General features: G+C 36.8%; 5 protein-coding genes across 5 annotated transcripts; 1 reads left to right on the top strand and 4 right to left on the bottom strand.

Annotated features, from left to right (window-relative positions):
* Positions 1 to 9,295: 9,295 nt before the first annotated feature.
* LOC104787921 (uncharacterized) lies at positions 9,296 to 10,680 on the bottom strand. The gene is made up of 2 exons (XM_087451150.1): positions 10,090 to 10,680; positions 9,296 to 9,981 (listed from the first exon to the last, which is right to left on the bottom strand). Exon 1 carries the CDS (start codon positions 10,562 to 10,564, stop codon positions 10,109 to 10,111), a length of 456 nt encoding a protein of 151 aa, XP_087307276.1. The 5' UTR covers positions 10,565 to 10,680; the 3' UTR covers positions 9,296 to 9,981; positions 10,090 to 10,108.
* A 220-nt stretch (positions 10,681 to 10,900) lies between these two features.
* LOC104787919 (proline-rich receptor-like protein kinase PERK9) lies at positions 10,901 to 14,928 on the bottom strand. Its single transcript, XM_087451149.1, has 8 exons — positions 13,141 to 14,928; positions 12,643 to 13,053; positions 12,470 to 12,553; positions 12,261 to 12,331; positions 12,087 to 12,163; positions 11,861 to 12,008; positions 11,621 to 11,782; positions 10,901 to 11,531 (listed from the first exon to the last, which is right to left on the bottom strand). The coding sequence occupies exons 1-8, from the start codon at positions 14,081 to 14,083 to the stop codon at positions 11,337 to 11,339; spliced, it is 2,091 nt and encodes a 696-aa protein (XP_087307275.1). The 5' UTR covers positions 14,084 to 14,928; the 3' UTR covers positions 10,901 to 11,336.
* Positions 14,929 to 16,436: 1,508 nt separating this feature from the next.
* On the bottom strand, positions 16,437 to 17,767 carry LOC104787917 (uncharacterized). Its single transcript, XM_019246078.2, has 2 exons — positions 17,470 to 17,767; positions 16,437 to 16,651 (listed from the first exon to the last, which is right to left on the bottom strand). Exons 1-2 carry the CDS (start codon positions 17,667 to 17,669, stop codon positions 16,621 to 16,623), a joined length of 231 nt encoding a protein of 76 aa, XP_019101623.1. The 5' UTR covers positions 17,670 to 17,767; the 3' UTR covers positions 16,437 to 16,620.
* Positions 17,768 to 18,961: 1,194 nt separating this feature from the next.
* LOC147944819 (uncharacterized) lies at positions 18,962 to 21,437 on the top strand. The gene is made up of 5 exons (XM_087512734.1): positions 18,962 to 19,570; positions 19,679 to 19,987; positions 20,040 to 20,304; positions 20,387 to 20,514; positions 20,589 to 21,437. Exons 1-5 carry the CDS (start codon positions 18,962 to 18,964, stop codon positions 21,435 to 21,437), a joined length of 2,160 nt encoding a protein of 719 aa, XP_087368860.1.
* A 583-nt stretch (positions 21,438 to 22,020) lies between these two features.
* LOC147944818 (uncharacterized) lies at positions 22,021 to 22,569 on the bottom strand. The gene has a single exon (XM_087512733.1). It carries the CDS (start codon positions 22,567 to 22,569, stop codon positions 22,021 to 22,023), a length of 549 nt encoding a protein of 182 aa, XP_087368859.1.
* Between the last annotated feature and the right edge of the window lie 46 nt (positions 22,570 to 22,615).

Raw genomic sequence — 22,615 nt, 5'->3', positions numbered from 1 at the left:
CAAAGGATTTGGCTCAAGCCCCGTGGTTTATCAACTTGAGAAACGGCTCAATAAATTCGTTTGCATCATTGACAGATTTTTTTGTTGAACAATTTGCAAGTAGCAGGAACCTCAAAAAGACAGCAGATGACCTTTATGAGGTGCGACAAAAGAGAGATGAGTCATTACGTGCCTATGTGGGACGATTCAACAAGGAGAAGGTGTTAATACCAAGTTGCAACATGTCTACTTCCATATCGGCATTCAAGAGAGGTTTACTCCCATATGGCGACTTGTACAAAGAGCTAACCAAATATCAATGTAGAACGATGGAGGATGTACTCTCACGTGCATGGGCACAAATAAAATGGGAAGAAAATACACCGTATCGACATCAACATTCGTCACATTTTGACTCTCGCATAGTAAAAAACGAAAGATCGACACGAGATGATAAACCTTGACAAAGACATCGAAGCGAATACACTAGCGTCATAAGTAATGGTGAGGAACCTTATCAAACTTTAAACAAAACTGAAAGTGAGGAGCGCAAATCGTCAAAATGACAAAGACATCAAGGACGTCTCGATTTGGTTAGGCATGGTGGTATCAGGTTATTGAAAGGTTTAATAAGTTATTATTCATTTTTGTTTTTAGTTCTAGTTTTACTTCTTTTAACATTGATAGATTTTTTATATAAAATAACTAAGTTTTTAGTAACTCATTACCAATTATGAGAGTATACTTTGTCAACTTGGTAGCCATGTGCTGATGACAAAAATCAGTAAGAAAATGCTTACCCTTGGAGAACCAATGCTGACGAATCAACAAACTTGAAAAGTTTATGGATGCTTACCCATTGAGGAAGCAATTTTTCAATATGATAGTCACTGCTAACCAGTTGAGGAAGCAGGCACTAGCAAATTATGTGACGAATCAATGGATGCAAAAACTTGACAACGAAACACTCGTTAACAAGAATCTTATGGTGAGACGCTTGATGCACAAATCTTCAAGACGTTTTCTACTAAAACTTAGAACTCATGTCATGAACATGAGCAATAAATCTTGTTGCAAGACAATAAAATCATGTCATTCGATGTGAAGTTTGTCACGATACAAGATAAACATGACTTACAACACAGGACATGGTCCTGAAGTTGTTCATATAGTAGTGAGGCCATTGATACACGAATACGTGAACGATAGGCTCACTACGAAAATTGGATAATCACCAGAAACGTGAAACATTCGCTACAACTGCCTATTAGCGAGACGTCGCTCTGGGAATGTAACAAATCTGGAATCCACCTGATGGTCGGATCCAAACTTAGCAAACTTGACAGCAAAACGCTTGCTAACAAGAAATGAGCTATGAAACACTTTAATTGGGTCACGAACCCAGATCATGTCACGAGCATGGCACTAATGATTTGGCTATGACAAAATCGTTGATGTATAGCCATTATAATTGGCATTTTAGGGGCAATGTGTAGCCAATTCTTGAAATTGGTTAAGAACCGCATTGTCATTTAAAAGCCAATATAAAGGCAATGTGTAGCCAATTCAAGAAATTGGTTAGGAACCACATTGTCATTTAAAAGCCAATATAAAGGCAATGTGTAGCCAATTCAAGAAATTGGTTAGGAACCACATTGTCATTTAAAAGCCAATGTAAAGGCAATGTGTAGCCAATTCAAGAAATTGGTTAAGAACCACATTATCATTTAAAAGCCGATGAAAATGCAATGTGTAGCCAATTCAAGAAATTGGTTACGAACCACATTGTCATTTAAAAGCCAATATAACGGCAATGTGTAGCCAATTCAAGAAATTGGTTAGGAACCACATTGTCATTTAAAAGTCAATGTAAAGGCAATGTGTAGCCAATTCAAGAAATTGGTTAAGAACCACATTGTCATTTAAAAGCCAATATAAAGTCAATGTGTAACCAATTCAAGAAATTGGTTAGGAACCACATTGTCATTTAAAAGCCAATGTAGAGTCAATATGTAGCCAGTTAAAGAAATTGGTTAGGGACCACATTGTCATTTTGAAGCCAAAGCTGACTCAACATAAAGCCAATTCACGAAATTGGGTAGGAGCCACATCGTCTATTTAAAGCCAACGCGCGTATAGCCAATTCAAGAATTGGGTTATGGTTGCACAGTCGTTTCCAAACCAACTCGGAGTCAGTGTACACTGAATTCGAGAAATTAATTATAGCTGATTTGTCATTTTAGAATAAATGCAACAAATGCAGGGCCAATGTGCAGCCAATTCAAGAAATTGGTTAAGGCCAAATTGGCGTTTTCGAGCCAATCCGGAGTTCAGGTGCGGCCAATTCAATAAAGTGGATATGGCCAAATGTCAACTTAAATCAACACTGAGTCAACCGTGTATCCGATTCAAAGAATTGGAGCCAATCCGAAGTGAAGTTGTGGCCAATTCAGGTAACTTTGGTTATTATAACTTTATCGTTTTAGAGCCGATGTTAAGCCAATTCACCAAATTGGCTAAGGCTAAACCAACAAATTGCAGCCAATGCAGAACTAATGTGTAACCAATTCCAGAAATTGGTTATGGCAGCATATTGGTTTGAGAGCCAATATGGGATCAGTGTGTAGCCAATTCAAGAAATTGATTACGATAACTATATCGTTTTAGAGCCAATGCGAGGCCAATTCATTTAATTGGCTATGACAAAATTGTCAATATAAAGCCAATGCGCAATCGATTTGATAAACGGTGATGACAAACAATGTCACAGGTCTTGCCATGGGATAAACATCGTTCCAAAGTTACAAAACTACAAAACTACAAGATCACGATGTGGATCACAATATCATTATAGGAAGGCAGTGAATTAATCAAGTGAGAGAAAACGGCTACATCTAAAGGTATGTCATGACTTATACAAATATTTAGCTTTTATATTTATTAAAATGATACCATTTGTCTATACTACTCTCTAAATTCTTACTAAGAAAATAGAGAGTGGGGGCAAACTGTTGGGCATAATTTTAATCATATAAATTATAATGGATAAATTCTATTATATTTATGATATATTCTATAAAGAATAGAGAATTATGCATTCTCTAGAACATTGAGTCAATACCGACCATAACGGTAAACATTGAGTCAATACCGGCCGTAACGGTAAGCATCAAGCCAATAAGGGCCGTAACGACAAGCATCAAGCCGATACGGACCGACACAATAATTAACGAGCCAATACAGGCTGTAACGACAAACAACGAGTCAATATGGGATGTAACTGACTTTGTGACCGACTCTGATTTGCTACGACATTATCAAGAGAATATTTGACTCAATCTTGTAGAGAGAATGTTCGGAACGACCTTATCTCATGAAGAGGCGGTTACTCAAACCTAAATCCCATGAGGATTAGGGTAAAGGGACTTCCCTATAAATATGGAGCGATTTGACATGATAAGGGAGGGAAATCAAAGCCAAAACAAGAGACCAAAAACACAGCCACACGACTCAATTCCAAAGCGTTGCTAGGGTTCCTAAATTGACTCGTTGTGCCTTAAACTCTTGTATTTGAGCTCGATATTTGATCAATAAAAACGATTATTCAACATCTATTTCTTGTTTCCGTAGTCTCTAAACGAATCGATTACTTTTGCCCAAAAAATGATAATTATGTAATACATTTTAAAGACAAAATTGTACCATAAAGACTTTATATTATATTATTTTCTATAAAAAACAAGAAAACTAGTAAGTATATTATTTTCTATAAAAAAACAAGAAAATTTGTGAATTAAGTTGATCATACAATTGTAAATCTATCTATTAAGTTGACAATACAAATGTAAATAACTGTTATGTCATAATGTAATCGCATTTATATGAACAAAATGATAAAGTTTAACAACCAATTTTTCAGTATAATCTTTAACATTTTTTATTTAATTCGCCGTATATGGCATATGCTAATCCATTTTATCTCATCACCTGCGAGCTCTTAGATTTTGTTTCTTTCCTTAATACATAACTAGGATATATCCCGTGCTTAAAGCACGGATCAACATTTTTAAAAAATTTATAATATAATAATAAAAATTATTGTTTTATTTAAAAAAAAATATATGAGATAATATTTATTTTGAATTGTTATGTAAATCTATTAGTCTATTTGAATACTTATTATTTTAGAATATTATAGTGTTTTATTTTTGATGTATTATTACATTTTTATATTTTTTATTTGTTCTATTTGCATCATTATTTTATGAAATATAAAATAGTAATTTTAATATTATAATTGTGAGCAAATAAAAAATATTAAATTATCATTTATATAAATTTAGTTTTACCAACCCGCCGATGTGGAAATTAAAACACACATTTTCATACATTGAGTAATATATTTTCGTTTTTAAAAATTCAAATCACAACATATGCAAAAAAAATATGCATTTTATTAATTATAAGTATTATATGAAAATTCCACAAAATTTGTAAATAAAATAAAATAAAGATGATAGGAGAATTATAATTTAGTTATTAAAAATAATTGTATTGTATACTTGGATATAAAATCTTAGTTTTTAAAATGCTGATTGGTTTATATATATTTTTAAAAAAATAATTAGTAATTTCGTCCATAATTTGTTAGAGAGAGAAAATATTTTTTTAGATTTTTTAATATTTGATCTGTGAGTGTTTTTTATTTTTAATTAATTATATTTATTTAAATTAGTTAATTAAGCTTAATTAATTTTTTCTAATGGCAATTGAATGTAATTTTTTACGCATTTTAAGGTTAGTTTCATATTTGTACTTCTCAATTAATATAGTAGGATTTCTTGAAAGCTTGATTAATAATAAAATAAATGAGTTAAATTCATAATTCTAATAAATAATAGATTTTTTAAAATTAATAATTAAGTTATGGAATATTCATTTTTAAGTGGGAAATAAATGAATATGCCTCGTAAACACAACTCTATTAATAGTTAAAAATAGAGTAATGGTTTATAACTTTCATGAAATATTTTTTTAAATTAGAAACGGTTTACACAAAACTGACCGTCAGTCTTTTGAGAGATGATAAGAAATCAAATGTCGACTCGAAAGCCATATCGAAGGAACTCTACATGCAAAACCTACAAATTTCTAAACAGACTAACCAAAGAACTCTAAGTTTGAAAAATCCATGAAACCTAAAAAATTGCCTAGACATATTTATCTGAGAACCCTAATTGTACTTACAATCTTTACCGATTATTTACCGAAAATTCTGTGTTCAAATATATCTTTTGTCTCCTTCTACCTTCACATGATTAAAATATGATATTCGTTACCTTGGAGAATGAGAGTAACTAGTTTACCTATAACTATAATAAGCACTTTTTTTAATAATGTGAAACCACTTAATATTCAACAAAAAAAACATTGCACATAATTTCACTTCCCAACTGCAATTGCTAGATAAAGATTTGATACACGGTTAATATAAAGTATAAACTAATAAATTGTAGTAGTGTATTGATCTATGTTAATGGTAAATGAAATATTATGTTGGACATACTAACATAAAATTGGAGCCATATGATCCACGATCTCATCGATCAAATATATGAACTTTACACAATAGGTCATATGAGACTATTTTGTTTATCATTTGTACATAATACATGACGTTTTCATGCTTATTTTTTGTATTTTGAAGAAGAGAGTTTTCAAATTTGAAAAATTCTTGAGCACAATAATAATGATTCCCCAATCAGATATCTAGCACCGATTCTAACAATTAATAATGTCAATTTGCTGAGTATGGGTACTTTTTGTTGTATCAGAATGTGATTACTTTAGACTACCAAAAAAACTCATCATTAGATCAATTTATACTTTAATATTTAAGAGATTAATTATGATAAATACAAGATTAAGATACAAATTCGAGAGTTAAAGAACATTAGTAGATCAATTTGTGTTTTAAACTTTGTGGAATCAGTAGACATATAATGATTTTGTTATAATTTTTGACTATTATATTTTCTACATGTTTTGCATTAATAGTACTAGTTCAATATAATACAAGTAGATGAGATTAGGAGTATTGAGAGCACCTTATACCTCTCACTTTATTTTATCCTCTAAAATAAGTAATATCATTTTAAATCCTATTTTATATCATACTCGAAAATAGATTAATGAGTATTATAAAGTAATATTATCTATATTTGGAGTAAACTATTCTCTATTATAAAGTGAGACTTTTTATTTACAAAATGATTTTTAACTTTGAAAAGTTTTTATATTATACTTTGAAGATTAATATTATAGAATAATTTTTAGTCATCTAATTGCATAATTAACATAAAAAATTAACTTGCATCATAAAAGAATTCGTCATATTAAAAATTACATAATAAAATAACCTACTAAATATTTCTTTACTTGCATAATAGATTTTTATTTGTATTACGCCATTGTATGTATATATATATATATATATATATATTTAGATACAAATAAAAATCTACAGAATTCAGATATTTAGATATATATTTCTTTACTTGCATAAGAATAACCTATAGAATTCAGAAATTACATTACGATCGATTGGGGAATCAATACTTCTTGTGTCTCTCGACGATGGCTCCTCGCGAAAGAAAATCATGTGTTGATGATGATGATAATAAAGAAAATCATGTGTTGATGATGATGAAAATCCTAGATTCTCGGAGGCCTAAGATTAAAAAAAAATTATACATTTTCGTGATCAAGAGTGTTATAACTTATAACTAAAATTATATATATATTTTTATAATAAATTATAGATAATTGAGATTTTATTTTTCATCTATGAAAATAAAATTTTATGTTACATACTATAAATCTATAATATTATACAAATTTTTAATCTATTTTCTTAATTAACACTTTTTATATACGAAAATACTATAATTTTTAAAAATATATATTGTAAAATACTAGAGATAAATAGCAATACTTTTTAATATATTAAATAAAATTTTGAAACTTAAAATACATATTTTACAAAGTGCTAAGATAAATCGACACAATTCTAAATTATATTTTAAAATTAAAATTTTATATTGCTATAATCATTTTTAAAATCTCTAAGTTAGATTATAGAATAACATTGGATACTGGATATTAATATATTAATATTTAAATTATTTTGATTTATGTTAATGGTAAATGAAATATTATGTTGGACATACTAACACAAGATTGTAGCCATATGATTCACGATCTCATCCATCAAGTATATGAACTTTACATATAGGTCAAATCAGACTATTTTGTGTATCATTTGTACATAATACATGACTATTTGAAGCTCAATTTTTGTATTTTGAAGAAGAGATTTTTTATATTTGAAAAATTCTTGAGCACAAGAAGTAATGATTCCCCAATCAGATATCTAGCACTGATTTTTTTTTTTCAATCAAATTTCATATATTAAGTTATCGGAGATGAATCTCTAAGAGAACCATCTATCACCGATTCTAACAATTAATAATACCAATTTGCTGAGTATGGGTACTTCTTGTTGTATCCGAATGTGATTTCTTTAAACTACCAACAAACTCATCATTAGATCAATTTATACTTTAATATTTAAGAGATTAATTATGAGAAATATAAGATTAAGATATAAATTTGAGAGTTAAAGAACATTAGTAAAGACTGCAACATTTGAATTTGTGTTTTAAACTTTGTGGAATCACTAGACATAAAATGATTTTGTTATAATTTTTGGCTATTATATTTTCTACATTGTTTTGCCTCTCTCGTTGATAGCATGATATTGAATTTGGCTTTAACCAAAAAAAAAAAAATCCAAATTAATAGTACTAGTTCAATATTGAATTATAGATAATTCAAGATCAAAAGTGTTATAACTTATAACTAAAATTATATATATATATATATATTTTATAATGAATTATAGATAATTAGTACTTTGTTTTTAATCTATGAAAATAAAACTTTATGTTATATACTATAAATATATAATATTATACAATTTTTTAATCTATTTTCTTAATTAACACTTTTTATATACGAAAATACTATAATTTTAAAAAAGTATATATTGTAAAATACTAGAGATAAGTAGCAATACTTTTTAATATATTAAATAAAATTTTGAAACTTAAGAAAAAGAACATTGAAAATATATATTTTACTAATATATCAAATAATTATTTAAATTTGGGGACCAATAAGAAGGCCAAAAATTCTTAATATTACGGGTCTAAGGCAATTAGCAAATGCCTTTTTTAACTTACTCATATAATAAACTCACTTAATATCCTAAATCCTGAATAAACTCATTACGATCACTTATAGGTTTTGGTATAGGTTTTCGATCGAATAAACTCATTAGGACTACTCGATCCAAGTCGTGTGTTGATGATGATGATAATGATTTGAAGATGAAGAAAGAAAATTTCAAGCAGAGATTTCCAGGCTTTAAGAAGAAAGCCATAGAGCTCTCTATCCTCTGCGGCAACTCTGTTGGTTTCGTGTGTTACACTCCCGACGACAACAATCTCCATATCTGGCCAGAGCCGCAAGAGAAACCAGCAGCTGTTGGCCAAGTTCAATGCGTTGAGTGATCACAAAAGAAAGAATAATGCTTGCGATCTCTACGACTTCCCTGATATCAAGGGTTTGTCGGGTGAGGATTTGAGGAGACATGTCGATAACCTTGATTCTCACCTAGTTGGAATCAAGCAACTAAAGATAAGTATACTAAGAAGAAGAGGGAACACGAAGAACCCTAAGCCGAAGGAGACGGAGGGAGAAGATAGGGTTTCAGATCGATTAGGGTTTGGTCACGTCGTCTTCGGTGGCTACCACGAAACAGCTATGGGATCTTCCGAGGTTTCTAAGGATGTTGGTGTTTCGGATTCTTCTCTGCTCGATCCTTTCACGTCCGGCAGCGATTATTTTCCGGCGGATGACTTTGGGGTTTGTGCCAACGATGGTGCTTGGGATCTTTCTTGGATGGATTTGGACTTTTCTTCAACATTGTTTCCTGCAGGCTACGATCCACTTCTGGGAGCCACTGATGAGGCGGGCACTTACCAAACATTGGTCACAGGATCCGTCTTCTAAGATTACGATTTTGACGGCATGATCACTATTAACTAGGTTTATAATTCACCTATAGTATATGTATTCTCAGTGTTGATCATTATTATTAGTATTTTTTAACTTGTATGTTTTGCTCTAACGCAAATCCATGTTTGTCAAGTTTGTATTTTCTGATTTTCTCTTGTTTTATTATTAACTGAGTGAATGAATGAAATCTCTGCAATTGCTTCTTGTGATAAAAGGTATTACTAACATTCACGTCGCAAAATATGCAAACTTGAAGGTAAAGGTATAAAAAAATATGTAAGAAAACGAAGCTTTCCCTTTTTCTCAGCTCTCTTCAACCACATGCTCCTCTGTAATCCTCTGTTTTGGTAGTCTCTTTAGTTTCTCACCACATGGAAACAGTAAGATGAACACAAATCAAAGAAGAAAACAAAACCGGAGAGAGAGAGACTCTTACTGTTTTAAGCACTCTTACTGGGATGTTATTGATGGGTTGTTGCTGCCTCTAATGGCGAAAGAAAAAAAAACAAATCTGTGTGTATGATATTTACACGTTTTCGTCTCTGCTATTGTAACTACTATTAGTGCCAAATAGTAGTGCGGAGTACTGTGATAGGGTAAGGCAAAGATCGATAAGACCTACAAACAGTTCGGTTCACTGCCAGATTAGAAGCTAAAAAGAGATCAGTCAGGATATCTGAGCCTGAACCATGACAACGTAATCAACCTGTCTCCTCTTGAATAGGTCTTTCATATTCAACTGACTCGCAAAACGTAAATAGAACCATATAGATGTGGAAGGAAGAAGGTTTCTTGCTTCAGAGTTCAGACTCTGGACCGAAGAAGGCTTACCAACTAGTTGTTGTACATTCTGATTCTTGCCTGGTCATGAAACGAGATCTTACAGGTCCGGTAAATTGTGGTTTACAGAACAGCTGAAGATTATACATCAGAGTTCGAGTTAGAGAATGCATAGATATAGTTCAATACCGCTTTTTTTTCAGTCCTCTTAACGCTTCATTATGTGGATTCTTGAATCCAATATGACATCTTGTGCAATGAGCAATGACAAGGAATGATGATCTCTGTATGTAGCTATTTCGAACTGTGAGTTTCCGAAATCCAAATCATTTGCAGAGTCTCCCTGTCTCCAGAAACTCCCAAACACAAACTCTCCTTTCATGGAAAGTTCATGCATCATCTCCTCAATGTCTTGCATGCAACTTAATCTCGACACATGCTCCTCTCTGTCTCTGCAATCATCCTCCTTTGTCGGTAGGAAGATCTTCGCGTTTCTTCTCTTCTTAATTCCTCGAAGCCTTCTGGTCACAAATCTCTTCATTTTATGTGCAAGTTTACAAGGAATCTTGAAGAAGACAAAGATAAAGACTTGTAGTATAAAGCACTCGCAGCAGCAACAAAGGATAACACAATCTGCTGCAAAAGCACCACAATCTTCTTCCATTACTCTTGATGCATTGAAATAACATGTTAAGCTGAAAACAAAGATATATGGAGATGGAGAAAACAAAACTTAAGAGGTGATATCTTATTGTGTCAAAGGAATATGTTCCTTGCCAATATTGGTATCAACAAAAGGCAAGGCAAAGCAACACCCATGTGTTTGTTTTTGCACATATTACAGAATCACACATGTGATCTTAGACGCTTTTAGAAGCATTGTTTTAGGAAGCTTAGACGTCAAAACAACTAACAATCTTTCGTTTTCGGGTAAATCAGCCTTTCTGCATCTGGAAACTAAGCCAGATGAACACACAATTGACACAGTGAGATATAGATGGAGCATTCAATATAAGTATAAGATTGAGAGATAATATGACAAGGAAGTAAAGGTAAAGGTATAAATAAAATAGATACAAAAGTATTTCCATGTAAGAAAACGAAGCTTTCTTGTGCCAGAAGCCTAGAACATAAGTATATTACCCATCTATATATCTCTTTTTCTCATCTTTCTGTTCAACCACATGCTCCTTTGTAATCCTTTGTCTCTACAAAGTCTCTTTAGTTTCACCACATGGAAACAGAAGGAAACAAAACCAGAGAGAGATTCTTACTGTTTTAAGCACTCTGTGAAGGTTCTGCTTTGAGAACAGGATGTGCAGGTTTGAGGCGCAGGATGGGAAGTTTTTAGACAAAACTGGGATGTTATTGATGGGTTGTTGTTGCCTCTAATGGCTAAAGAAAGAAAAAGAAAAACAAATCTGTGTGTATGATATTTACACGTTTTCGTCTCTGCTATTGTAACTACTATGTGTGAAAAAATCTGTACTGTAGTTTTGGCTACCAAATGCCATTCTTCTAAATAATCTGATCTCTGCTGACTGTTGAGCTGAGTTAAAGACTTCGCTTTCGCCTAGTCTCATTCCGTTGGTAAGGTCTTCTCCAGCTAAACTTTCAAAAGCTCTCACAATCTGCAAAATAAAGGTATGATCAAGATTAAGTTTTAAGCCAAATAAACTCATCAATCTCGAGGAAAGAAGAAAAGAAAAATGTTTTGTACTTGTCCCATCCGAGGTCTCTTGGCAGCTGAATGGCGCACGCAGGCTCCCGCTGCTTCTATCATTCTAAACATTTCAGAATCCACATAGTTTTCTCCAAGCTTGGGGTCTGCTAAAGAATCAAACTCCTCGGTTTCAATGGCATGACTTATCAGAGGCCGGGCCTGAACAACAAATAATGCAAATGTCAAACGACTTGATGACTTGTACATGTTAATGGAGGTTTAAATAGCAAGTCGTACCCATTCAACAAGGCTCTCCTCTCCCAGTGGTTGTGATGTATCCACCGGTTTACGTCCAGTGATTAACTCAAGCAGAACAACTCCAAAGGAGTATACATCTGATTTCTCTGTTAGTTTTCCACTTGATGCATATTCAGGAGCCATGTAGCTGTGAAGTAGATGAATGAAATATATCAACCAAATGCCAAAATATAAGACCCTTTAATCAAACAAGACAAGCACCTACCCAAATGTTCCAATAACCCGTGTTGTGATATGAGTGTTACAATCAAGAGCTAATCTCGCAAGACCAAAGTCAGAAACCTACAAAAAAAAATTGAGAGATATCAAAAACTGTTTTAAGTCACAATGTAACAGAAACCTTACAAATCTTAATATAGTAGAGACTAATAATGTGTACCCGAGCATCAAAGTTGTCCTCTAAAAGAATGTTAGACGACTTAATGTCCCTGTGAATGATACGCGGGTGACCTGACAATAGACAATTTAGTAAGAAATAGCCATAAACCACTAAGACTAGTTCTTGGTCCTCACAGTTGTATGCTAAATTTAGTAACTTTTTCCAAAGAGGTGTGAGGTTACAAACTAGTGGGATGAGCATCAACTTACAGTCTTCATGGAGATAAGCTAGTCCACGAGCCGCACCAGCAGCAATTTTTACACGAGTTGCCCAGTCCAGAGCAGATTTTGAAACTGTTTACGAGACATGGTAGATAGTGTCAGTCTCAGTGATGTGCATATATATAAAGAGTAATCTTGGAGATGTTTTTACTTTACTTTACCATGAAGGTGGTAGTAAAGGTCGTTGTTAGAGACATAATCATAAATGAGCAATCTACGGTCACCAGAGATGCAATGTCCCACGATAGAAACCAAATGGCGATGATGAATCCTGCTAAGAGTCTCAACTTCAGCTTTAAACTCTCGGTCGCCTTGTCCTCCACCAATTTTAAGTTGTTTCACAGCAACTACTCTCCCATCCGGTAATATCCCTTTATATACACTACCAAATCCACCTTCACCCAATAAATTTTCTTCTGAAAACCCATTTGTTGCCTTCACAAGTTCTTCATAAGAAAACAATGCTTTCGAATTGCCTAAGCCGCCAGATTGTGACTGTGAGTAATGATGACTGCCAGAACGCTTGCTACCTACAATAGGTGCAGATGACTGCATCCTAAAAAACGCTGAATCTGTACATAAAGAATATCAAGAAACGTAATGAGAATCAAGAAACACACAAGTAACAACTTTTATGATTCCTATCAAACTCATAATACCTGATCTTGCGGTAGAGCTCATTGGTGATGGCGTAACATCGCCACCACTAACAGCTGAAAGACGTTTCTCTCGTCTCCTCAAGCACCAGACAAAAATTCCAATAAGACTGAACACAACAAGCGCCACTGCTACGCTGATACCAACAACAGCACCAGCACCAAGTCCACTACCATTAGTTGAACTTGAAGTATCATGAGGAGGCCTAAGAGCAGGGTTGTTCTGTGATGGGTTGTCAGAACCTGGGACAAGTATTTCAGGAGGAGAACGTGGAGGAGGAGAAGAGATTGTTGTTGGTGGAGTATCTGGACTTCTACTGGGAGGTGCAGGTTTAGGATCCTCTAGTGGTGGAGGAGGAGACTTCGTGGGACGTTCTGAAGGCGGTGAAGGAAGAGGAGGAGGAGGAGGAGGAGACCGAATGGGACGGTCAGAAGGCGGTGAAGGAGGAGGAGGAGATTGAATTGGACGCTCTGATGGCGGAGGAGGAGATTGAGTGGGACGGTCTGAAGGCGGAGGAGGAGATTGAATTGGACGCTCTGATGGCGGCAGAGGAGGAGGAGAACGTTCAAAGATTGGTGGTGAAGGCGGAGGCCGTGGAGGAGGAACAGAAGCAGGAGGTGGAGGGACTAATGCAGGTGGTGAAGGCGGACTACTTGGTGGCTGCACCGTTGGCGGTGGTGGCGGCGATGAAATTGAAGGAGGAGGTGAAGGGATCACTGGTTGCGGTGGTGGAGGAGAGCTCTCAGGTGGTTTAGGCGGTGGTGCTCCATTCGGTACCGGTGGCGGTGAAGTCACAACCGGAGGAGGAGCTCTATTTGGCGGAGGAGCTGACGGAGGAAGCGGCGATGTTACTGGTGGTGAAGTGTCGTTATTCATCGGCGGTGAAGCCACCGGAGGAGACGGTGGAGAATTAGAAACCGGAGGTTGTACCGGTGATGTTGCCATCTCAAAATCTACTTCTCATCCAAAACAAAATTTGAAATCTTTCCTCCAAAAACACTAAATTTTAAGAATCAAAAGCCTAAAAAATGCAGAGAGTTTGAGTAAGACAGTATCCTGAAAGCACCAAACTTTACCAACCAAAGGAAACACTAAACGTGAAGGAAGTTACAACTCTCAAGATCACACACAGCTAACAAGATTATACCCTAATTTACTCTAAACACACCAAAAGCTTCAACACAAAGCAGAGTAGATCAAACCCCCCCAGATCGTTTAAAAAAAATTAAACTTTAATTGCTTCCCACCAAATTCTAGATCACTCACGCAAAACCAGATCACTGAGATTATAGAAAATGTAATAACTCAGATCTGTAAGAGCTTTTTCTTCACTTAAAAAATCATAACTTTTTTAAACATCTTCAGCCATTGAAGAACACAAAGTAACTAACTTTTGTCTTGTCTCTTCTTGTTCTTCTTCTTGTCTCAAAGTTGGAATCTTGAATCAAAGTTTCATTCTTTCTTTTTTTTTTCACTTTCTTACGAGCTTCCTGAAATTTTAATTTTCTTTTTTTTTCTTCAGCGTCTTCTTTCTCTGGGGGAAAGCTTCAATGCTACGTTAAAAATCAACGGTCAAACAAAATTGAAAGGCTTTTAATTCGTTTTTTAAGAAAAATAAATAAAATTTGTTTCCACTTTCCATAACTGATTTAAATCTCTTTCAGCTACTTTCCAAATTCACCGTAAGCTGAGCTCTCTTATTTTTCTCAATTATTTTATGCATTTTATGTACGCGCTTTGTAATCAATCTCACATGACGACTGATCTTTTGTTTTTTTTTGTTTACCCTTGATCTGAAGAGGCTAAAATTGATTCTTGATTAAATTGTGTATCAGATTTTTTTTTTTTTAATGACAAGTAGTTGTCTGCTCAATAATAATGGCGGTTAATATTATATCGAAATGTGGTTCTTATATTATCTATTTAATATTTCTATTGTAGTTTTAGTTGACTTTTTATATATGTCGTAAGTTGTGGTTTGACTTGACCGCTTGTAAAATTAATTTAAAATTCTACAGCTTTGCAATATATGTTGAGTTTTTTTTTGTTTTGACATCGTATATATTGCGTTTAAAAGGACAAAATTTCGTGGGAATATAATAAAGTATAGCAGCACATGACATCTAAAGGACAAAACTATTAAATGGAGTACATTTATAAATTAGAAAAAAAAAAAAACGTCTAAGATCTCATTTTCCGAACTAGAAAGATTGTGATGAGAGCACTTATGTCATTACCGGGTGTCTTCACGCTAACCCTTACGAAAACGAACACTATAAATCAATTTGTGGACAACAAACAGAAATAGATTGGGCAAGTTAACGTTGAAATGGTCCAAATATTTTGGGTAGAAAATTAAGGAATATTTCAGGTTTGGATTAGATAGTGTGTTGGACAATTAAAAAAATACACGTGGTTAACCAACAAATAATGAAATCTGAACATAAGTATTTGCCACATAATTATAAACTAATTCACATTATACTTCTTAAATTAAAAATTTGAAGATCTTCAAGACGGTTTAACTGTAGTGATGTTCGCTAAAGAATAACGTTTTTGTTCTTTAAATTCTTCAAAAACAACGTTATTTAGTGAACATCACCACATCGACTAAATTTGTCTTTTGTCATTGTTGGTAAAAAAAATATTTCAAGGCTTGTAAATTGGTGTTAGGTGTCTTTGGTGGTGTGCTTCTTATTAGTCTTTCTTTAATGTTTGAGATTTTCTTTTTGTGTGTCTTGTCTAAGAATAACATGGTCATATGGATATTTTTTGGGTCCGGAAGAGCCATCATAATTGCAAAATGTTCTCACGAGAAAATTCTATACACAACAAGAAAAATAAAGTGCTATGGCCTATGGTGAAAGGGAGAGACTTTGATAGTAACATGAAATATACGTGTCGCCTTCAAAACCTTAAAACCAAAAAGAACATTCACTAAGCCGTGACGATCCCAAAACATTCCAACCACATTTTTTTCTTGTTTACACTCTCGCTCGTATCTCAGCACCACGTGCCATTTCTCCATCGTTACTTTGTGAACAAGTCATAAAATTAAAAGAGGAGACATGTGGTGTGAGAGCTAAGTGAGGATCTTAAAGGAAAAAACAATTCTAATTATATAAACGCACTTGTTGATCCCATCATCATTGCTTGCATAAGAGAGGTGTAAATTCAGAAACACCTGCCACCTCTCTCTGTCTCTCCACTTATATATATATATATTAGTATAAATTATATTCTTTGTTTCTATCATGACCATGTGTTCATGTGGAATGCATACTATGTCAAACTGGAATGATGTGAAACCAAGAATGGGACTGAAAAATGTAGAAGCTGATACACAAGATGACTAATGGATTAATGTGTCATGAGATTTTAACCCAAAAGCAAAATTTATTTATCTGAAAAATAAAAAAAAAAAAGACATCTGAGAAATATAGAGCTCTTGTTGAATGGCTGCTGCAACTCCCAGTTTTTTTTCATTTGCTCTCCTGATCATATATATCCGTTCTGTGTTTCATCATTAAGGAACAATCAAAACAAAATAACAACATTCCAAAGAAATCATCAAAACTATCAAATTCATGTAGCCACTTTCCAAATCCATATAACAGACTCTACTGTATATCAAGCGAAGCTTAACAACAAAAGGAACCAACATCAGCTCAAACTATTATCAATAGATTCACTGAAATGTTTTTGCTCTCACTACTATCAGGAACTTGACAGGGTATATAAGAATTTTCAAGAATCACATCATGGAGAAGAGAAACATACCAAACTATGATCACTACAAAACTATCATAAGTGATTTTTGAAACCTAAGAATATCTGAATCCATCAACTTACTTCCTTAACATCCTCAGATTGGTATATAGATGGTTTATAGTTTCAATTCTAGAAATAAGATGTATAAGACACACACAGATTGAACAAACTTCAACAAAAACATGATGCAGGAAATGAGAAAAATGGTAAATTTCACTATCTACACAACCATATTATGAGTTCCTGTGATATAATTCAGGATCCACTACCTTAAGTCCCTATGCTTACACATATCTTATCACAATGCGAAACCTTAATAAGCATCGGTTTAAATTATTCCTCTTCTATGCGATTGAAAATAAACCATTTCACAATCTACAATGCTAACTAACATATCAAATTGAACTAACTAAACCCAAAACCCAAAACATGCATTTTTCCAAACCCAGAGCCTCCTTCACAAGTTCACTACTTTAGAAGCTAGTCATTCCAACAAAATTATAACAATCCACTAGAGATTCCAAAATGACACGATAAAAAGCAAACCAAAAAGAGGATACACAAGATAGAAGCCATGAGCGAAAGCACCGGCGAGGACAAGACCGAAGAGACGGTCTCTGAGAACTGGTTTATGCCTCAAAGTCAACCGGATCAAAGGAAGAGCAGGCGCGTAAATGAGAGGCACCAAGAATTTGATCGGAGCTCCTTTCTTCTTCCTCTCCATTACTACTGGTTTCGAAGGATCGCTTGACGACGCCATCACCACCGATACAGCCCAGAGATAGAGAGATCCCTTTCCCTTCCCTAATTGCGATTCAATTTAGGGATTTTCAATTTTTTTTTTTTTTTTTTTGTGTTTCTTTTTCTTTTAACTGAAAGGTTTAAGGAATATCATAAACGGACCTAAATTAATCAAAGCCCACGACCAAAGTAGTGTTTACTGTTTGTAATAACTAGAAGAGAATGATTTATAAGGTTTTTTCAAAATCGTTTACAAAAATTTAAGTACTTTATAAAGTTTTATAGAGTTTTAAAAAAGATTTTACATGGTGACGTCAAGAAACACGCATGACGCATCTACTATATGCACAAGATTATTTTGTAAATTAAATTGTCAATCAGTTTCAACTTTCAGAGCAAAAACACAGTATAGTATATATATCCTAAGAAATTGAACCATATGTAAAGCAAGTCTCTAAGTCTCAAGCAGATGTAGCTAGCAGAGACAACTACAACTGTGAGAACTGAAAACGAGCTTCTCCTTCCGAAGTGATTTAACTGTGGAGGAGCTTATCACCGTTAAGTAATTCCGAATTGATTTGAGAGAGTTTTTGAGTATTTGATTTTGTATTGCTTTTTCGAAAAAAGGGTTCGATCCCTTACAAGTGACACCCCCCTTACATATTTATACCGACCAATTAATTACCCAATTAATGTACAATTAATAAGACACGATTTGCGCGGACTAATTAATCCTCTTGAATGCAGGAATCTTTGACCGGGCCCGAGCTGCGAGCTGACCAGCATGAAGCGTCTCCGCGCTCTCTTTCTTTCTCCGGGCCTGATTGGCCGATCGGTAACATGCTTTCGGCCCATTAGACAAGCCCGGCCTAGGCCCTCTTGCCTATTACCCGAGATGGCAGATCGTGGGTACAACAATTGCCCCCCAAGTCTCCCGAGCTGAACAGTTCGGGGGACTTTTAACCTTCGAGCGATCAATTTCGGGAAACTGAATATTTCCCCATATCTCCACGATTTGATTGAGGTAATGATGGGATTTGCCTTCCCGAACAAGCCTCAGGGCCCACTAGGTGGCGTGTTGGTTATAAGAGAGAAAAGAAACGGTGCGAGACCTTTCACTTCCCCAGGCAATCATTGCTTTCTGGTGCCGTGTATAAAGGTAATCCTCGACTTCTCTCTCACCCTTAATCTTCAATCGTGTTTATGTTTTTATGCTCTTAGATTTTCTCTCTTTTCTCCCGTAAACCTCTCTACTTTCGCCGGAAAAAACCTTTACTCTTCCTTCGTTCTTCACTAACTTCCCGGAAAAGAATGTCTCCTCCGAAATCCTCGTCGGGTAAACCCACAAAACCCCTGATTCCAGGCGTTTTTGGCCCTCATCCGCCGTCAATTCTCTCGGCGGCGAACCTGGCCGAGGTTAGAGGCTCCACCGGGATTTTGTCTGAGATTGAACTCAGATTCCCGGAATCCCACGAGTCCCCGGAGAACCCTCCTCCGGGATACTGCTGCGCGTTCGAGATTTTCTTCTCCGCGTGTGGCCTGTCGTTTCCCCTTCCCGAACTCATCGTTAAGATGATGTTCGAACTGGGCTTCGCTCTCCCCCAAATGTGCCCGAACTTCGTTTGGACCGTTATGTGCTTGCAAACCCTGGGGGAGGAATTCAGTTACCAGCTATCACTGGCGGACTTCCTCCAGGTATACACCGTGAAGACGGGTCGCACTAAGGGTACACTCTACGTGAGCCCGCTCTCCGGACTGAAGGTCTTTGATGACCTGCCTGAGAAAGACGAGAAATGGAGAAAATCTTACTTCTTCTTCCCGGTCAACGAGCTCACTTTCGGCCATCGCACGAGCTCGTTCGTTTCGAAGTGGACCTCGAAAATTGGTAGACTAGCGTTTCCTACTAGGTCCAACTCGAGTGTAATTTTGTCTCTTGTCTCATTTTTAATTGTTTCCTTTTCAGATCACTTCGAACGCGGATTGCTTTGCCCTATGTTTGCTTAGTTCTTTTCGAGGTTCTGTAGCCAGGGACAGATCGCTTGGGATTCTTTCTCCTGCGAGAGGATCAGAGAGTCCGCGGCGAGGCTCGGAAGGCGTTCTCTCGTCTGTTCCACGCCCTTGAGCGTTTCGGAGATGAATTACAGGAAAGAAAGGGCGTGCCGAATTGCCGAAAAAGAGGCGAAGAAACAGATGGCGATGGCCCTCGCCAAAGGCAAAGCTCGCATTTCTAGCAAGAATCCCTCCAGCTCCTCCGTTCCCGAGGTGAGCGGGACTTCCGCGCCTCCAACTGGCTCTCCCGAGCTTGGTATTGAATCAACCGGGGCTCCTGTTGGCCCGGTGATCCCCCCCCGTGATTGTCATTGCTGATTCCAGTGATGAACCACGGGAGGTCGCTCCTTCCCCCCCAATACCGAAGAAATCCTCCGAAGAGGCCTCCTCTCAGCAAACTGATTCATCAAAGAAGAGGAAGGAGCCTGAGACCGCCTCCTCTTCGCGTGAAAAGGGGCGAGCCCGGACTGGCCCGTCAAGGGATGAGCGAAGTAAATCTAGCTCGAAAGACAGGGGTCCTTCCTCGGAGGGGAGATTTAAGGAGGCCCCACCGCCTAAAGACTCCGGACGAAATCCTCCGAAGGAACAACGTCCTTTCGCCCGAGGTAAATTTTCTTAACATTTACTTTTATACTTTTGACTGTTCGATAGTTGTTACTGAAATGACTTGCCCAAAAAATCTTTCAGCCCCTCCTGCGTCCCCAGCCGATCTAATGCGGAGCTACGTTCGTCCTGGAGTTCGGATCCCGGCATTCGCGGACATGACCGAGGTCAATCGCGCAAACTTCTTTCGCTTCGCGGATAAAATCGGCGAGGTAAATATTTTTGTTTCTCTTTGCCCCCTTTTTTTGTTTTTGCCCAACGGTCGCTTAATAAGCTATCTTTTCAGCTGATGATCGAGTTTAACTCCTCGGTTGCGTCCTATGAGGAGCAACTGTTCGCTTCCCCCTCGTCTTCCGAAGTACACCTCCTTCAAGAAAGGATCGCTGACTTAGACGCTCAGGTTAAGGAATATGCCCGACTGGAAGCCGAGAACGCTGACACCTTGGCGAAAGCCGAACGGATCCGAGCTCGGATGAAGAAGGCTGAGGTAGATGTGCTCGACCTCGGGGTTGCTAATGAAGACCTTCGCGACAAACTAAAGAAGGCGGGGGACCTTTACTTTGAGGCGGCGGAAGATGCCAAGGCAGCAAAAAACAGACTGCACGAGATCGAGCTCCGCAACCAGTTACTCGAAGCTGGCAACAGCTGCGAGATTGAGAGGGTACGGAGGGAGGAAAGGCAGGCGATGAGGCGAACTCTCCGCCCCTTGGTTGAGGAGGTGAAGGTCACCTTCGAAGAAAGGGAGAAACTAGCCTCGCTCCAGATCCGAGCTGCCGAGATCAGGGCTAACCGGATGCTGGTCGAGGAGATCTCTAGAGGCGAGATCCAAGACATGGAGGCCGAGCTCGGACTCCTGAAAACTGACGAGGAAGAAGCCGATGAAAAGGTTTCCAAGGTAACTCCTCGTGATCTCGACCTTGCTGCCTTCTCTGATCTTTTGGCGGATACGCCCGACCTCTTGTGTAGTGAGCACCCGCTTAGTGTCACCATAGACGAGTCAAGTACTAACCTCGGGCGAATCTCGAACCAGGGGACGGACGACTACCTAGCGAACACCAGGTCGGAAGGGGAGCTCGCAGAGATGGGCCTAGCCCTATCCGAAGCGGCGTCAGATCCCGCTCTCCCTGATCCTTAGTTTTTAATTTTGGGGTTGTTTTGGCACGAGGTGCCCCCCGTTTGTAGTATTTATTTTGAGATTGCTTTGGAGTGTTTTGGTCGTTGTGACCACTCCATTTTTTGTTGTGCCATTCGAAATGTGAACTGAACTTCCACAATCTTTTGTTTTGAAAAGATGACTAGCAGAGAAGAACACGAAGTGAGAACTTCGGTTAAATAATTCGAAAAATGGCACCCCCAACTTTAGTAAGTAAAACTGAGTACGAAGTGAATACTTCGGTTTAGATAGGAATTTGCGAAACTAAACGGAATTCGATGTGAGAACTTCGGTTTGAAGTTTTCGCAATCATTAATCTTTTATAGTAAAGCTGAGTACGAAGTGAGAACTTCGGTTTAGGTTTGCGAAGTCGGACTTCGGCTTTAAATGATAGGTGCGAAGTTGGAACTCGGCATTCTTTTTTTTTTTTTTTTTTTGGACCATTATTAATAAAAAAAACTTTAAGAAAACTTTAAATTTTATTAATATGGATAGCTGAACCCGAAGTGGGCTGTCTACGTACCCTTATCGGGATCAAGCTAAATCGTAGTTCGATACAAATAAATTAGCTGTAAAAAAGCTTAAGGTGTAAAGAATTCCATGACCTCGGGACTGGCTTTCCCTCTGAATCCTCGAGCTGATAGACCCCATTTTGGACTTCGCGAGTAATTTTGTATGGACCTTCCCAGTTAATTCCCAGTTTTCCTGCATTGAGCTCCCCGGTGTTCTCATGGACTTTCCGGAGGACTAGGTCGCCAACTGCCAAGGGTCTGCCTCGGATTTTGGAGTTATAGTACCGAGCTACTGCGTTCTGGTAATTTTGGATCCGAACCAAGGCCTGATCCCGACGCTCGTTGATTGTGTCGAGAGTATCTTGTAGGAACTCCTCATTCTCCTTAGCGCAAAGTGGATTTAGCGAGGTACGGACTCCGAGCACTTCTGTATCGGCTGGGACTACGGCATCAACTCTGTAAACCAGGGAGAAAGGTGTCTCATTAGTGGCCCGCCGAGGTGTTGTTCGGATCGCCCAGAGGACGCCCTGCAGTTCGTCCGGCCAGCGCCCTTTACGGGCATCGAGCCGTTTCTTCAAGTTGGCAAGTATGACCTTATTCATCGCCTCGGCTTGCCCATTACCTTGCGGGTAACGAGGAGTTGATTTA

This window comes from Camelina sativa, chromosome 5, assembly GCF_030686135.1.
Source record: "Camelina sativa cultivar CO46 ecotype springtype chromosome 5, ASM3068613v1".
NCBI classification, from domain to species: domain Eukaryota; kingdom Viridiplantae; phylum Streptophyta; class Magnoliopsida; order Brassicales; family Brassicaceae; genus Camelina; species Camelina sativa.
Note: the sequence above shows the minus strand (reverse complement) of the source record. Positions and strands in the feature narration are given on the sequence as shown.

Coding starts and splice junctions, on each gene's coding strand:
- LOC147944819 (XM_087512734.1), top strand. CDS start 18,962: ATGTCTCCTCCGAAATCCTCGTCGGGTAAACCCACAAAACCCCTGATT. Junction 19,571..19,678: donor CTACTAGGTCCAACTCGAGT/GTAATTTTGTCT, acceptor TTCTGTAGCCAG/GGACAGATCGCTTGGGATTC. Junction 20,305..20,386: donor ACAACGTCCTTTCGCCCGAG/GTAAATTTTCTT, acceptor AAAATCTTTCAG/CCCCTCCTGCGTCCCCAGCC.
- LOC104787917 (XM_019246078.2), bottom strand. CDS start 17,669: ATGGCGTCGTCAAGCGATCCTTCGAAACCAGTAGTAATGGAGAGGAAG. Junction 16,652..17,469: donor GCTCATGGCTTCTATCTTGT/GTATCCTCTTTT, acceptor GATGAAACACAG/AACGGATATATATGATCAGG.
- LOC104787921 (XM_087451150.1), bottom strand. CDS start 10,564: ATGGAAGAAGATTGTGGTGCTTTTGCAGCAGATTGTGTTATCCTTTGT.
- LOC147944818 (XM_087512733.1), bottom strand. CDS start 22,569: ATGAATAAGGTCATACTTGCCAACTTGAAGAAACGGCTCGATGCCCGT.
- LOC104787919 (XM_087451149.1), bottom strand. CDS start 14,083: ATGGCAACATCACCGGTACAACCTCCGGTTTCTAATTCTCCACCGTCT. Junction 12,332..12,469: donor AGCTTATCTCCATGAAGACT/GTAAGTTGATGC, acceptor GTCTATTGTCAG/GTCACCCGCGTATCATTCAC. Junction 12,164..12,260: donor AGGACAACTTTGATGCTCGG/GTACACATTATT, acceptor TTTTTTTTGTAG/GTTTCTGACTTTGGTCTTGC.